The sequence below is a fragment of the Artemia franciscana genome, chromosome 10 (genome assembly GCF_032884065.1).
Source record: "Artemia franciscana chromosome 10, ASM3288406v1, whole genome shotgun sequence".
Classification (NCBI taxonomy): domain Eukaryota; kingdom Metazoa; phylum Arthropoda; class Branchiopoda; order Anostraca; family Artemiidae; genus Artemia; species Artemia franciscana.
This window is the reverse complement of record NC_088872.1, coordinates 16471192-16487775: the sequence shown is the minus strand read 5'-3', so window position 1 is coordinate 16487775 and position 16584 is coordinate 16471192. Positions and strand designations below refer to the sequence as shown.

Below are 16584 nucleotides of genomic sequence, written 5' to 3'. Positions count from 1 at the left end.
TTGAAAAAACAATGAAAAAATAAATATGAAAAGATTTTTCTACTGAAAGTAAGGAGCAGCATTAAAACTTAAAACGAATAAAAATTATTACCCATATGAGGAGTTTACCTCCTCATTATATCTCATCCTTTACGCTAAAGTATTTTTAGTAATTTCAACTATTTATTCTACGGCCTTTGTGATTCAGATGTCATTCTTAAGGAACTGGGACAAAATTTAAGCTTTAGTGTAAAGAGCGAGGTATCGACGAGGGTTGAACCCCCTCATATATGCAATAAAAACATACGAATATAGAAGTTCGTTACGTAAGTTAATTCGTAAGTTATGTATATTTTTTACCAATGAAAACGTTTGCAAAAAATTAAAAGTTCTAGTTGCTCTTTTAAGTAATAAAAAAATTGGAGGGCAACTTGGCCTCCTCCCTTGCTACTTTTTCTCGAAATCTTCCTCAAATTTTCAAAATTGCAATTAATTAATATGCCAATTTCGTTTCAATTTTTTATGTGCGGAGAGCCAAGATCAAAACATGCATTAATTCAAAAACGCCCAGAACTGAACTAGAGTCAACCCTCTCATGCTAATTCACGGTGGGTTGGGTTCAACCTGTTGGAGATTCTCTCTCAGGTTAATTCACGGTCGGTTTCTTACTGTTTTAAAAATAGAGTTAAGACAAAGAGTCAAACTTTAGTGTAAAGAGCGAGGGCTTGAGGAGGAAAAGCCCCTTTCATATGTGGAGTAATTTCTGTTCGTTTTAAGTTTTAATGTTGCTCCTTACTTTCATTTAAAAAAACTTTTTTTTATATTTAATTTGTTCTCTATTGAACGAAGTACAACTTACAAATAAAAACGTTTATGTGTAGGCCTAAGTCTTTTTCGGTTGAAATTAAGCAGTAATCGTTTCAGTAACCCGTCTGTTGGGCAACTAATCTTTAGGTTCAACAGAAAAATAAGTTTTTTACTAAAATTAATAATATCTCTCGCAATAACATACGTCTTGATCATTATGACTCTGTAAGATATCATTTATGACACCGACATAACTTCTGTGGTTAATGTCATTAATAGTCTAAATATTTTGTAGGTTATCGGATCGACTAATCCCAGAAAATTAGCTATATTTCTCTTTTTTCCAAAGAATCTTTGGAAAAAGATCCAAGGGAAAGACGAGCAATATTGTAGCCAGAACTTTATTATGGTAAAATTACCGTCTGACAGCCTTTTTTAAATTGAAAAGCTGTTGAATTAGGAGAAATCAAACTTCCAGAGATGGATCTAGCCTAAAGTACAAATCAGTGGCAGCAATGCATTTCGGATCTCCTGTCTCCAACCCTTCCCAACTTATGAAGATCCAATGAAAACATGTCCTAAACCAGTCTTAAATAAAAAAAATAATGATAATGTGCTATTTTCAAGATTGTTTCGAGTCGGCTTCTAATCACATAAAGGCTAAGCCAAAGCGGTTCCCGTGATTTTAGCTGTGCTCTGAGCCACATTTAAATGATTTGTTCATAGTCGGGTCAATTTTCTTATGCTTTCAAACCTTACGGGCAGAAAAGGACTAGCATGCGGTTTAAAAGACCTGTCCATATCCTTATTTGGGCTTTAGATCCATTTCTGAAAGTTTCATTCACCTTTTACAACATTTTCCTCAGCTCATTAAAGTTCAGTGTCCTCAACGGGGGATAGGTAGAGATGGATATTTGAAAACAGGTTCGGGACCTTGATTTGGTCTATGGATCCGTTTCATTCACCTAGCTCAACAGATTCCAAGTTGGCGGAAGGCCTTTGAGCTGCAATTTTATCCTCATTTTTCATAAGATTCCGACTAATTTTTAGATGGAGGGGGAGGGTCCAACATATAACTAATAAGTAAAAATTATGGTAACATTGGTGCAAGCAGTATTACTGGCTTCCTCCTGCTGTTGCACTGGTAATTTCTCTTCTAATTAAAATTCGATGTGCACAAACACATAAAAAAAAATAATACAGCAATGGTTAGTTTACGTATTTAATATATGCTATGCTTTACCCCCACCCCCTGATGTGCAAATATATAGCCCAAATTTGTTTCTAAACTATTACAGATTTTTTATACCCCATATTTAGGTCATTTTTAAGAGGTCAAAAAGTGCTTAAATCTGAATTTGCGGTAGAAGCGGTAGAATAGTTTGCGGTAGATTATTATATTTGTAAACAGCATTAAAAAAGGCATCGAGTGGTATATTCACTTTATAAGAAAGCCAGTAATACTGTTTGCACCAATTTTACCGAAATTATCCCTAAACAAATGATACGAGCGCGAAGTACATTGTTTTACCTTTTTTTTATTTCAGATATGTGACTTTGGACCTCACCCACCATCTAGCTATACCAGTCTGTGGAGTATTTTAGCCCTAAGTTGATATAATGACAGTAGCCTATTGAATACTTTATGATTAAACCCTTTAACATCCATTAGTTTACTTATGCCAAAATGATTCAACTAACCTGGAGGACACAGGCAATGATCTTCCAAGTCTCTTTTCACTCTTACAATTTGATTTAACTGGACTAGTTTATCATTGAATAAGCTTTCTAATGCTAATATTCTTTGAGTCAAATTTTGTACAAGGTCCTCTCCTTCTAAAACATCAGGGATGAGGGCAGACTGCAATTGCAGCGATAACACTTTCGACTCCAATAAAACTATCCTATTATCCAATGAAAATCCTCGATAAAATGCAACACAACTTATTCCAGTACTTATAATTGTAACTGCTGCAAGCAGTAACACGACACAGGTCTGCCACCGGAAAGTTTCCATAGGTTCCTCATTGATATTATTATATACAATGTTCGATGACACCTCATCTTCCTTCTTCTTTTTTGCCATTCCTTTTTCTTCTTTCTTTCAATCTTTGTTTTATCCTACATCCATTTCAGCTGTTTCTACACGGCTGCTTTAGAAGCTACTGAAACATCTCTTCGTGAGAGACGAGCCATCAACAAACGAGACAGAGGAATCGCTCAGTGGTAAAAAGGAATCAAATGCCGCGGCGATCCTCAGGTAATACACATGGTAATGAATTGAGTACGTACATACAAAGGCTCCCATAGAAGGGTGCTTAAGGAACCATGACAAGACTGAAATTGTTAGGGGGTTTAAAGAGTATTGTTGTCATACTCCAGAATAGAGAATTTACGATTGACTGACAAAAGTCAAGAGAATTTGAAACTGCTTGCTTACTACCAGATGGAAATAGATTTGACACTTTATAGCCCTTCCAAAACACACAGTTCAAGGTAGAAAAAGGAGAAAAAAAATGAAAGAACCCAGGGGATATATTGAACAAAGTAGGTCGTTCCAATCACTTCAGTTTTAGCTAAAGCAGATACTCGGTCAATCACAATTTACTTTTCCATAATTCTAACCGGGGATTGAATTGAAAGAAATTCATTATAATATCAAAACAAAAACTCAGGGCATACCTATTCAAAAATTTATTCCACGTGTTTAGGAATTACGGCTTAATCAGATATATTTAAGGCATAAAAGGCTTTGTAAAGAAAAAGAAAAAAGTAGAATTTTTGTGTGGGAATCACCTGATGATAAAGTTTTGAATTTCCTGCTAGAATACGAATATAATTATTGATTTTACTTTTCGATGTGGTGCAAAAGATATGACAGCTGAACTTCAAGTAGAATGAATTTCAACAATAGTGTTTCATCAACAGAAAATAATTTTACATAAGCTTAGGAATAATGTAAATATTAATAATGGTATTGGGTATGAAGGAGGCGCGTTCGCTAAAGTTTATTCTAGGGATTAAGGCCAATTTCTTCAAACAACAAAACTGTGAGCTATATGAATTTCTCTAAAGTTTTTAGGAAACACTGTCTAAATCAGGAGATAGTTTAATGTACACTTTAAAACCTGTTTTTTTTTAGCAAGGGCGTATCTACAGGATTTTTATTGGGGGGGGGGGGGGGTAAGAGACAGTGCAATTGAAGTAGGTGATATTCAAGCGGCAGGGAAGAAAAATAACTATTTGACAAACACTGTACTTAATGAATTTAAAAACATTACGCAATATATTATAAATAATAAACGCACATTAAATTATCGTAAATAATAGTACTCGTGCTTGGCTTTTACTGAAATTAAATAAAAAAACAAGTTTTTTAAATGAAAGTAAAGAGCAACATTAAAAATTAAAACGAACAGAAATTACTCCGTATACGAAAGGGGCTTTTCCTCCTCAACACCTCGCTCTTTACGCTAAAGTTTGACTGTTTCTCTTAACTCTATTTTTAAAACAGTAAGAAACTTTAGCACAAAGAGCGGGGCGTTGAGGAGGAAAAGCCCCTTTCATATACAGAATACGGGCACATACGCAGTTGGGAGGGGCTTTCGGCCCCCCCCCCGAAATTTTGGATTTCTGGCAAAAGTAGGACATTTATTCAGAATCTAGATACATGTGTGAAACCTTTTTTGGGGGATTTTACAGCATGCAATTATCCGGTCAAGTCGCTGCCCAATTATTAAACCATTTTCAGTCAAACTTTTTACCCTCTTAGAAGTAATTAGCAATTGTACTGTTAAGTTTTTTTTGTAAAGAGAGTTTGCTTTCCACAGCAAAATAGAATTATCCATGATATAGGGCGTTTATCTCTCCTTTTCAGGATAAACTACAGCTTTTAATGGATCAATTTTGGAAACTATCATTTTCATTAAAATCTACGTTTTTGCAATAGAAGAACTACCCCCCACAGCACTGTTAACCCTAAAATTTCCCTTTCAGTGGGATATAATAGATTAATCACTGGTTCTAAATCGCTATGAACATAACCTGAGCCTAAAATGTACTTTTGAGGCTTCAGTCTTCGTCCACCCCCCCATCCGCTACAATACTACAGATTAAAGTTAATGTGTATTTTCCGATATATGTGCTTTTTGTATTACTAAATAAAAAAAGTGCTACTTTATATCTGCTGTTTCGAAGGTTTTGCCCCCCCCCCGAAAAAAATTCCTGCGTACGTGCCTGACGGAGTAATTTCTGTTCGTTTTAAGTTTTAATGTTGCTCCTTACTTTCATTTAAAAAAAACTTGTTTTTTTATTTAATTTCTGGACATTTTTGAATTAATGCATGTTTTGATCTTGGCTCTCCGCACATAAATAATTAAAACGAAATTTGCATATTAAATAATTGCAATTAATCGGAAGATTTTAAGAAAAGGAGCGAGGGAGGAGGCCTAGTTGCCCTCCAAGTTTTTGATTACTTAAAAAAGCAACTAGAACTTTTAATTTTTTACAAACGTTTTCATTGGTAAAAAATATACGCAACTTACGAAATAACTTGAGTGACGAACTTCTATATTCGTATGTTTTTATTGCGTATATGAGGGGGTTCCACCTTCGTCGATACCTCGCTCTCTACACTAAAGCTTAAATTTTGTCGCAATTCCTTAAGAATGACCTCTGGATCACAAAGGCCGTAGAATAAATAGTTGAAATTACTAAAAATATATTAGGGTAAAGAGTGAGGTATAACGAGGAGGTAAGCCCCTCATATGCCTAATAATTTTTGTTCGGTTTAAGTTTTAATGCTGCTCCTTACTTTCAGTATAAAAAACTTTTTATATTTATTTTTTCATTGTTTTTTCAAATAATGCTAGAAAATCCTGCGCCCCACTTCATTGAAGCTCTCTTCCCCTATGAGAATCTTCTCCATGGAAATATCCTCCCACGTAACCCCCCTTCAACTCTCCCCCTAAACCAAAAAATCCCCCTGAAAACGCCTGTACACTTCCCAGTAACCATTACTATATGTAAACACGGGTCAAAGTTGGTAATTTGCAGCCCTTCCCACGGGGACTGCGGGGGAGTAAATCGTCCCTAAAGACATAGTTATTAGTTTTTTCGACTATGGTGAACAAAATGGCTATCTCAGATTTTGATCCGGTGACTTTTGGGAAAAATGAGCGTGGGAGGGGGCCTAGGTGCCCTCTAATTTTTTTGGTCACTTAAAAAGGGCACTATAACTTTTAATTTTCGTTAGAATGAGCCCTCTCGCGACATTCTAAGACCACTCAGTCGATACGATCACCCTTGGGAAAAAAACCAACAAAAAAACAAACAAATGAACACGCATCCGTGATCTGTCTTCTGGCAAAAAATTCGAAAATTCCAAATTTTTGTAGATAGGAGCTTGAAACTTCTACAATTAGGTTCTCTGATACGCTGAATCTGATGGTGTGATTTTCGTTAAGATTCCATGACTTTTAGGGGGTGTTTCCCCCTATTTTCTTAAATGAGGCAAATTCTCTCAGGCTCGTAACTTTTGATGGGTATGACTGATCTTGATGAAACTTATATATTAAAAATCAGCGTTAAAATGCGATTCTTTTGAGGTAACTATTGGTATCAAAATTCCATTTTTTAAGTTTTGGTTACTATTGAGCCGGGTCGCTCCTTACTACAGTTCCTTACCACGAACTTATTGTCAAAAATGAATTGCTGCAGACGACGGTAATATAGCGTAATTAAGCTTTCATGGGGGCGAAGGGGAATGTCGTAAACATTCATTTTTTTTCAGCCAAATTCACCACTAATGCTGCAGTACATGTCCACCCTCCATTTCCCCCAACCCCGACACCCACAATTGAACCAAGCTCTACTCTAATAGCCCTAGGTGTCGCGCTATTCATTTTCTCGTATTTTTGAATGGATTTTGACTCTGTAAGATTTTAATTTGTTATACTAAACTTATGCGTGACTTATTGAAATATTGACTTATTGAGAAATTTCACGCTGAGAAAAAGAATTTTCCATGTAGGGGGAGCTGGATTTCCCAACACTATTCAAAAACATCAGCAATTAAATAAAACACAAGTTTTTTCAACTGAAAGTAAGAAGCAACATTAAAACTTTAAACGAACAGAAAATATTACGCATATGAGATGGGTTGCCTCTCCTCAGTAGCTCACTCTTACGCTAAAGTTTCTTTTTTAACTTTTAAAAGAGGCTATTATTCTAATTAAATTAATTTTGTGATTCAGGAATCATTGCTAAACAACTGAAACAAAAATCAAACTTAGGTTATTATAAGGTTATTATTGGAAATATATGCGTATAAGGTTATTATTAGTTTCAAAAAAGTAAAATTAATATGCAAATTTCGTTTCAATTATTCATGTACGGTGAGCCAAATTCAAAACCTGTATTAATTCAAAAACGTTCAGAAATTCAATAAAAAAAAACAATTTTTTTAACTGAAAGTAAGGTGCGACATTATTACTTGAAACGAACAGAAATTTTCTGTCCCCTCCACAACACACCGCTCTTTACGCTAAAGTTTTTATTGTTTTAAAAAGTAGTGCTGTGACAGAGAGTCAAACTTTAACGTAAAGAGCGGGGCATTGAGGAGGGGACAGCCCCTTTTATATACGGAATAATTTCTGTCCGTTTTAAGTTTTAACGTCGCTTCTTACTTTCAGTTAAAAAAAAACTTGTTTTTTTTTTATTTAATAAGGTTTCAAAGGCAGTATATTTAGAAAAATATTAATGTGAATCGTATTATGAAGTGTCGCTACTTTTCTCGTTTACCTTATAGTAAAAATGAGCATGGATTCATTTAAAAAAATCATATTATTAAAAAACAAAATATTTTGGGGCAAATGCCCCCCCCCCCTCAATGATGCCACGCCACTGTTCTTTAGTGAGAAAGGTAAAGGCAAATGCAAAAATGTAAAAGCCAAGCCATGCACAAACAGCAAGCATAATTGAATCAAGATTGTGTAGAAAACACATAATTTGCCCAGCATCTCATTTCAAATTTCGCTGTTCGTACAGCGTTTTATTTCTATTTTTTTAATCTAGCACACTCGCATTTCACAAATTTGCGCAACTTCAATTTGGCAAGAGCTAGTTAGGCAATTGACAGCCATACAGTCATTCCACAAAGTGGTATTCAAAGGATTCTGAAACTACCACTCAATGGATCTGAGCTGATAAATTGCGGCTCCGTTTAAAAACACCTTTTGTGTTTGATAAGGCAATGGTGTTACGGTTTAACGACAATCAAATTTTTGAAAGATTCTTTGGCAGATTGACCTGCAATTACACGGCCTGTTAGCGGCAGTTTAGGGGTTGATGGAATCGAATGTGTGCAATATTTGCTTCTAACGGTGCAGGTTAGGATTCACCTAAGAGTGCATGGCTAGCAACTCTTTAAGGCCGTTGATGGTCTTAATGATAACTTACTTGACTTACTTTGACTTATGTCTCCGGCCGGGCGTGGCTCAGCGTAGAGAGTATCATCATCGACATGCACGACATTCAAATTCATGTAGCGGTGCCAAAGACGAAAAGGGAGTAGGGGCGTATATTCATGATAATTTAATTTAGAAGGGAGCAAAGCGTATTTTTCAAATCTGTTTTTCAAATTTTGATTTTTTAACAAAAATGTAAAAAAAACTATTTTTCAAAATCTCCGGGACAATTGGCACTCATCCGTAATATTACACCCATACTACAGTATAACGATCCCGATGACGGAAAGGGAACGGCAAGTATGTCAAAATATAACTCTGAATCGACGTCGAGTCAGAGTAATAATAACTATAATAAAATAGCCTGAAATTACACGACTCATCGATGGTGTAAAATACTGTAATGGCGTAAGTGATGGATAGAGAGATTGGAAAAATCATCAAAATAAATGTAAGGTTGAACTAGTGCAGTGGACTGAAAAAATAGATTTGACCCGAAGCTATATAAACTACTTCAGATGTCAATGAACTCCATGTTCTACAGTATTGAAATATAGGGCTATCTGTGACTAAAAAAATGAAATAAACGTATTTCTGAACAAAATCTGTAGAAGGCTTAATGTGAAGTTAGATTCACATTTAAGGTCATTGTCTGAAAAATTTGTTCTGATTTCGTAAGAGATGAGTGCTTCCAATCTCATAACCTCGACTAGTTACTCCGTAGAGGACCAAATCTATTGGAATATCACTACCATGCACGTTGGACTGCCGGAAGAAAAGATGCCCCAATACAAACCATAAAGATCGGACGGGACTTAAGTCCTGAGAGACACAGCAATATATACCATCAAGTCAAAAGATGTAATTGAAGACTTGAACTAGTTTTTAGAAGGTTGATTACAAAGGGACCAGGGGTCCACAAAAAAATTAAGGGGGGAGATATTTACGTATATTCAGATCCATCTTTCAACTTGATAAGGCTTCACATAGCATAATCTTGGGACGAGAACAGGGTCGTTCCTATGGTTGGTGGTACCCAGCGCATGATTAGCCCCCCCCCCCCCCCGCAGAAAGTTTATGTGAACTAGCAAATGATCAATACGATTGTATTTCTTTCTTATGAATCTTAGTCAAAGTGCCTGGAGTAGCTGGATCACTCCCCCCCCCCTGTAGGTGAGAAAAAGGACAGATCTGAAAGCTCAACTCTTAATGTTCTTTCTCTATCGAATCTATAAATACTGAATCTTCATGCAAACATCTATTTAGCCTTGATGTTAGAAAATTGTCACAGAGTTCTCTCCCGAGTACTAGATTTCCCATTTTACCCACTGCGGTTTTATACCGGGATTAAATAAAAAAAAAACTAATTTTTTTAGCTGAAAGTAAGGAGCGACATTAAAACTTAAAACGAACAGAAATTACTCCGTATATGAAATGGGTTGTCCCCTCCGCAATCCCTCGCTCTTTACGTTAAAGCGTTTAATTGTTTTAAAAAGTAGAATTGTGGCAAAGAGTCAAACTTTAGCGTAAAGAGCGAGGGATTGTGGAGGGGACAACCCATTTCATATACGGAGTAATTTCTGTTTGTTTCAAGTTTTAATGTCGCTCCTTACTTTCAGCTAAAAAAATTAGTTTTTTTTTTATTTAATTTCTGAACGTTTTTGAATTAATGCATGTTTGGTTTTGGCTCTCCTCACATAAATTATTAAAATGAAATTTGTATATTAATTCTTTTTTTGGCTAAATGGCTTTCTCTTAGTTTCGATGAGACGATTTTGAGAAATAAAGGGTGGAGAAGGAGGTCTAGTTGCCCTCCAATTTTTCGGTTACTTAAGAATGAAACTAGAACTTTTAATTTTTAACGAATGTTTTTATTAGTAAAAAATATACGTAACTTAAGAATTAACTTACGTAACAAACTTTCATAATCTTATATTTTTATTATGTATACGAGGGGGTTCGTACCCTTGTTAATACCTCGCTCTTTACACTAAATCGTAAGTTTTGTCCCAATTCTTTAAGAATGACCCCTGAATCAGAAAGGCCGTAGAATAAATAGTTTAAATTACTAAAAATACTTTAGCATAAAGAGCGAGGTATTTATCTCCTCCTAAATACCTCGCTCTTTATGCTAAAGTATTTTTAGAACCCCTCATTTGCGTAATAATCTCTGTTCGCTGGAAGTTTCAATGCTACCCCTTCCTTTCATTTGAAAAAACGTTTTCATATTTATTTTTCATTGTTTTCTTATAGGAATGCTAGAAAATCCTGCGCCCTTTTCATTGAATTTTTCTTCCCCCATGACAGATTCCTCCAAGGGAAGATCCTCCAACATAGCCCCCTCCCCTCAGCCCCGCCCCCAAACAAAATAAAATCCCCCTGAAAACGTCTGTACACTTCCCAATAACCATTACTATATGTAAACACTGGTCAAAGTTTGTAACTTGTAGCCCCTCCCCCAGGGATTGTGGGGGAGTAAGTCATCTCCAAAGACATAGTTATTATGGTTTTCGACTATGCTGAACAAAATGGCTATCTCAAAATTTTGATTTGTTGACTTTGGAAAAAAATGAGCGTGGGAGGGGGCCTAGATGCCCTCAAATTTTTTGGTCACTTAAAAAGGGCACTAGAACTTTTCATTTCCGTTAGAATGAGCCCTATTGCGAAATTCTAGGACCACTTGGTCGATACGATGACCCCTGGGAAAAAGAAAAAAAAAAAAAAAAAAAAAAAAAAAACAAATAAACACGCACCCGTGATTTGTCTTCTGGCAAAAAATACGAAATTCCACATTTTTGTAGATAGGAGCTTCAAACTTCTACTGTAGGGTTTTCTGATACGCTGAATCTGATGGTGTGATTTTCTTTAAGATTCTACGACTTTTTGGGGGTGTTTCCCCCTATTTTCTTAAATAAGGCAAATTTTCTCAGGCTCGTAACCTTTGATAGGTAAAACTAAACTTGATTAAACTTATATATTTAAAATCAGCATTAAAATGCGATTCTTTTGATGTAGCTATTGTTATCAAAATTCAATTTTTTAGAGGTTTGGTTACTATTGAGCCTTGGTCGCTCCTTACTACAGTTTGTTACCACGAACTGTTTGAAAAGGGGATAGAGGAGGGTCCTTAGACCACCTTAAGTATGGCAAGCTTTACTAAAAATTCACTCTATGTAGTTATAGAGGCTGGATCTCCCTTTCCAAATGAACAATTTCCCTTCATACATCTGGATCCCCCTTTGCAAATGAGCTATTTCCCTTCACACGCCTGTGAAGCTGAAGCTGAAGTTCTTTTATTGATCAGTAAACATAGGCAGCACAATAGCGCTGCCTAAGTAAAAAGCGATGTGGCCACAATGTACATTTTTTTTTTTTTTTGGTCTTAGACCAGGGCACTTCGTATCGAAGGAGTTGTCGTAGAAACTTTAGAAAAAGGCTCATTCAATTGGAAATTGAAAGGGCTTCTGCCCTTTCTAATAGTCGAAAGTGATTGGAAGGCAACTAATCCCCCTCCCACGCCCACCATTTCCGCAAACACATCCAATCAAAATTTTGAGACTGCTATTTTGTTCAACGTAGTTGAAAGGTCTGGAAATTATGTCTTTGAGGATGACAACCCCCCATAGCCCTCAGGGCAAGGTCTTTAAGATATGCCCTGGGGGCATATAAGGTTTACACAGAAAATAAAAAAACTTCAGAGGGGACTAATTGGATTGGTAATAAGAAATTCTAGTTCCTTTTTTAAGATTCAGAGTGATCGAAGGGTGGATGTCCCCCCTCACACCTCGTATTTTCCCAAAATGCACCTTATAGAAATTTTGAGATGGCCATTTGTTGTCGTAGAAACTTTGAAAAAGGCTTATTTGATTGGAAATTGAAAGGGCTAGTGCCCTTTTTAATAGTCAAAACTGAATGGAGGGCAACAAGCCCCCTCCTCCACGAAAATCGATTTCCAAAACACATCTAATCAAAATTCTGAGATAGCTGTTTTGTTCAGCTTAGTTGAAAGGTCTGGAAATTATGTCTTTGGGTATGACACCCTCCCCCCCCACAGCCCTCAGCGTAAGGGTTGTAAGTTGTGCCTTGAGGGCATATAACATTTATATGAAAAGCGTGGTCTCCAGAGGGGGTTCACTTGATTTTAAATCAGATGTTTCAGTGCCCTTTTTATGAGTCAAAGGGATCGGGGCTAGCTCCCCCTAGTCGTATTTTCCACAAATGCATCAGAAAGAAATCTGGAGATAGCCATTTGTTCTGATCTTCCTATCAATTAAAACAAGTAAATGTATAGAAGGAAGAAGATGGTCTGATAACTGAATTGATTTTTTGCCATGTTTTCCAAATGAATAGCAGGCATATCAAGGTACATAAAGCTTTGGGTTTTGTCATCCCCCAGAGTCTAGGGGTAAGGGTTGTAAGTTATGATCCAGGGGCACATAAGGTTTTTATGAAAGTGGTGGTCGGGTGAACTTTAGAAGAGGCTCATTTGAAAGAAAATGTATAGTTCTAGTTAACTTTTAAGATTCACATATGATGGAGAGCAGCTAGCCCCCCCCATCCTCCCTGACATCCTGTTTTCCTGAAGCGCATTCAATTGAAATGGTGAGATAGCCATTTTGTTACCATAGTCTAAAAATCATATAACAATATCTTTGGGGCGGACACAATCCCTCAGAGCCCATGGGCAAGGGTTGTAAGTTATGCCCGGGGCATTCAAGGTTTTTATGGAACGGGTAGTCGCATAAACTTTGAACAGGATGTAGCTAATTTGATTGGAAGTTGGAAGTTTTAGTGCCCTTTTAAGAGTTCAAAATGAATGGAGGGTAATGACCCTCCCTCCAAGCCTATCCTTCCCCAAAACAAATCCGATCGAAACTTTTAGAGATTTGTTCAGCCTTTTTGAAAGGTCCAATAATTATGTCTATGGGAATGTCAACCTCCACAAAGTCCTCGGGATAAGGGCTGTAAGTTAGGGAATTCGTTTATTGTTTACACATAGTATATTGTATAGAGAAAGGCATGAATGTTTGAACTTTACTTTCCAAAAAGACGAAGGGCATTCAGGTGAGCCATTCAGAGAATGTCGAGGAAAGTGTTGTACTAAATCAAAACATCTTATGTGTATACGGATAGTCAAAAGGGTGTAACACAAGAATGAATGAGTATATTAATTTGGAAAATTCAGGAAACGATGCGGGATATGATCAAAAAGGTAATATTTGCACGCTACATATAATACTACAACTTCCGCCAATGCTACTACCAAACTGGTCCAATTACAATATTGAGGGAAAATTCGAACTAAATCAAAATATGTTATGTGCATGCACACTGTCAAAATGGCGTATCTCGAGAACTGATTTGGGTATTAAATTGGAACTTTCAGAGATTGCTTAAAGGGGAAGATCATCTGACCAACATGTAATATGTACTCACTACTGCTAATGCTGGTGTTAATGCTAAATTTAGGCTACTTTTACTACTACTATTTCCGTTGCAACTGCTTGTAAGGTTAAGAGCATTGAGGTGAAAATTTCAAGAAGTATATGAAGGTACAGGTTATCAAAAGGACATATCAGGAATTTAATAGCAACGGCTAATTGTATTAAGTTGAAACTTCCAGGACTTGATGAAAGAGATGTTCTACTGAACAAAAGGCAATACGTTAATACTATTAATGCTAGTAGTACTACCGATATTCAATACTATTTCTAGTAACACCAATACTACTATTGTGACTACTATTACATCTATGCATAAGGCTACGAAGGTGAAATTTTCAAGGACTTTTTAGGGGGGAAAGCAAACTGAATCACAATATGCCGTCTGTATGCAGATTGTCAAAAGGGTATAACAGCAATATCTTTGAACAGCTTGGTGTGTAAAGTTGAAAATAACAGGGCTTTTTGTGAGGGATGTTGAACTAATCAAAAGAAAATATTTGCATCCTACTGCTATTGCTTCTACTTATATTACGACTACTGTTACTATTATTACTACTTCTATTACCACTACTGCCACTAGAGCTTAGGCTACAACAAATAATTTTACCGCTACTACTACTACTGCTATTAACAACATTAAGGCAAAAAATGTGGAATATATAAAAGCTGTATGGAAATAACTTCGAAACACACAAGGCCCACACAGGTTGTCAAGTAGACGCATTAAAAATGCTTCATATATGGTTGACGGTATGAAGGTGAAATTTTCAACGTATGTTGAAGGGGATGTTGAAGAAACCAAAGGTGCAATGCCCATGCTGGTACTAATGCTGCTACAACTATTGCAACTGCGCAAGTTAAGGGCATTAAGGTGAAGCTTTTAAGGAATATTTAGGCGGATGTTGAAATAAATCAAAACGAGCTATGAGCTTGTGGGCTTTCAAAAAGGTGACAAAGTAATATCCGAATAACAAATTATATTATTAGGTTTGACCTTTAACGGTATGTTTCGGGGATCTTGAACTAGCCAAAATGCACTATGTGTATACTTTTAATATTACCACTACAGTTACCGTAACTAATGACACTAAGGGTATTGAGGCGAAACTTTTAGGAAACGTTTAGGAGGAGTTTCAATTAAATGAAAAAATTGCATTATGCAGGTTTTCAAAAGAGCATATAAGCAATATCGTAGGCTGCACCACTCTATAATTACTAGAAATATAATTGAAAATTATAAAGGAGACAATTCAATCGAATTCAAAAGTTCTAGCGTCCATTTTAAGAATAAAAAAGAGATAGGGGGACAAGAAGCCTTTCTCTCAAGCCCATTCATTTTCCAAACGCATCTAGTCAAACTTTTGAGAGAACTATTTTGTTCAGCATAGTAGAACGGTCCAGCAGCTATGTATTTAGGGATATTCGGCTTGTTAACCCCACCCCCACAATTATGCAATTTGCCCATTATATTTTAGAGCTAATTTTTGCTTTAAACTAAATCAAAAGGCATTGTATTTATGGTTGCCAATAAGACACCTCAGCAAAATATCGAGAACGACAGGGTGCATTAAGTTGAAACTTTCGGGGCTACTACTATTACTATATCTGCTCTTACAATTTAAATCAATCAAAAGAGTGGAAATGTATTCAGGTTGTCACAGAGCATAGATAAAATCATTTGGGAATGATATTAAGGTTTATTTTTCGGGTAAACCTCAGAAGCTATAAAATTAAATTAAAAAATTATGTTTGTGTCAGGATTCAAAATTGTAGAAAAAGTCTCTCCAACATTTAAATAGTAACCCAAACTATGGATTCTTGTAGAAAAAAGCTAAAAAGACATAAAATATCATTTTATTCCGAGACACAGACTATGTCAATAGTAAATGAACAGGAATCAATTTAAAAAACTTTTTCCACAAAACAAGTTTTTCAAAGAAAAGTAAAGAGCTCCATTTAGCTAAAAATTAGCAAAAATAAAGTCAAATAATCTTCCAAGCGTAAAACTACCAAAGCCGCCATCAATAATTAAACGAAACCGCAAAACGAGCAGAAATTAACATCATTAACGCTGATAAACCCAATGCCTTCTCAAGACCATAAAATAATTTGCGTTTTAATGAAAACAAAATAAATTTTGAATGTTTTCACTTTTTTTACTTTCATAAATAGAAAATTATCAAAACTTTAAGGAATAAGTATCAGTATATGGCAATTAAACTGACAATCCACAGTTGCCTACCATGGGGTTATCAGTCCTACTCATGTTGATTTCTGCTTGTTTCGAATTTGACTCGGCTATTTATTGTAATTTCTGTTCTTTTTTAGTTTCATCTATTCATTGATAGTGGACTATGGTAGTTTTACGCTTAGAAGATTATTTGACTTTTTATTTCTGCTCATTTTTGGCTAAGTGGAGCTCTTTACTTTTCTTTGATAAAACTTGTTTGCGGAGAAAGTTTTTTAATTAATTAAGGTTTAGAAGCAAAAGGAAAGCCCCCCCCCCCCCAAAAAAAAGGATCAAAGACCAAATCAACGGGAGATAACACATGCAATTAAACTCTAATTACAGATATAAAAAATTAATAGAAATGATCTACACAGTAACTGTATATCCAAGAGGCTTCTTCGGGTCAATACCTTTCCCTTAAATCTCAACACTTCTACGATTTCCCACATAATTTCCTATATTTTTTCGTATTTTTTGCCTGTTTTTCTTTTTTTTTTGAAAAATAGGATGTTCATTCCCCTATTCTGAAATGAATACCCGTGTGTGCCCAGAAAAACAACAACAAACAAACCAAAAAAAAAAACTATTTAAAAGCCAATTTAACGGCGAGACAAAGTACACAGACAAAAAAAAATACAATAACAACAGAACAAAAGAG

The 16584-nt window shown here is 35.8% G+C and overlaps 1 protein-coding gene across 16 annotated transcripts in view; it reads right to left on the bottom strand.

Annotated features, from left to right (window-relative positions):
- The window catches only part of LOC136031843 (collagen alpha chain CG42342-like), a 199011-nt gene extending 196030 nt beyond the window's left edge, over positions 1-2981 (bottom strand). For 13 of the 16 annotated variants that reach the window (XM_065711681.1, XM_065711682.1, XM_065711687.1 and 10 more), the window contains exon 1: positions 2488-2981. In XM_065711681.1, the coding sequence (XP_065567753.1) occupies positions 2488-2872 (385 nt within the window). In that variant the 5' untranslated portion in view covers positions 2873-2981. The remainder of the gene's footprint in view (positions 1-2487) is intronic. The other 3 variants (XM_065711683.1, XM_065711684.1, XM_065711686.1) reach the window with 2 other exon arrangements.
- Between the last annotated feature and the right edge of the window lie 13603 nt (positions 2982-16584).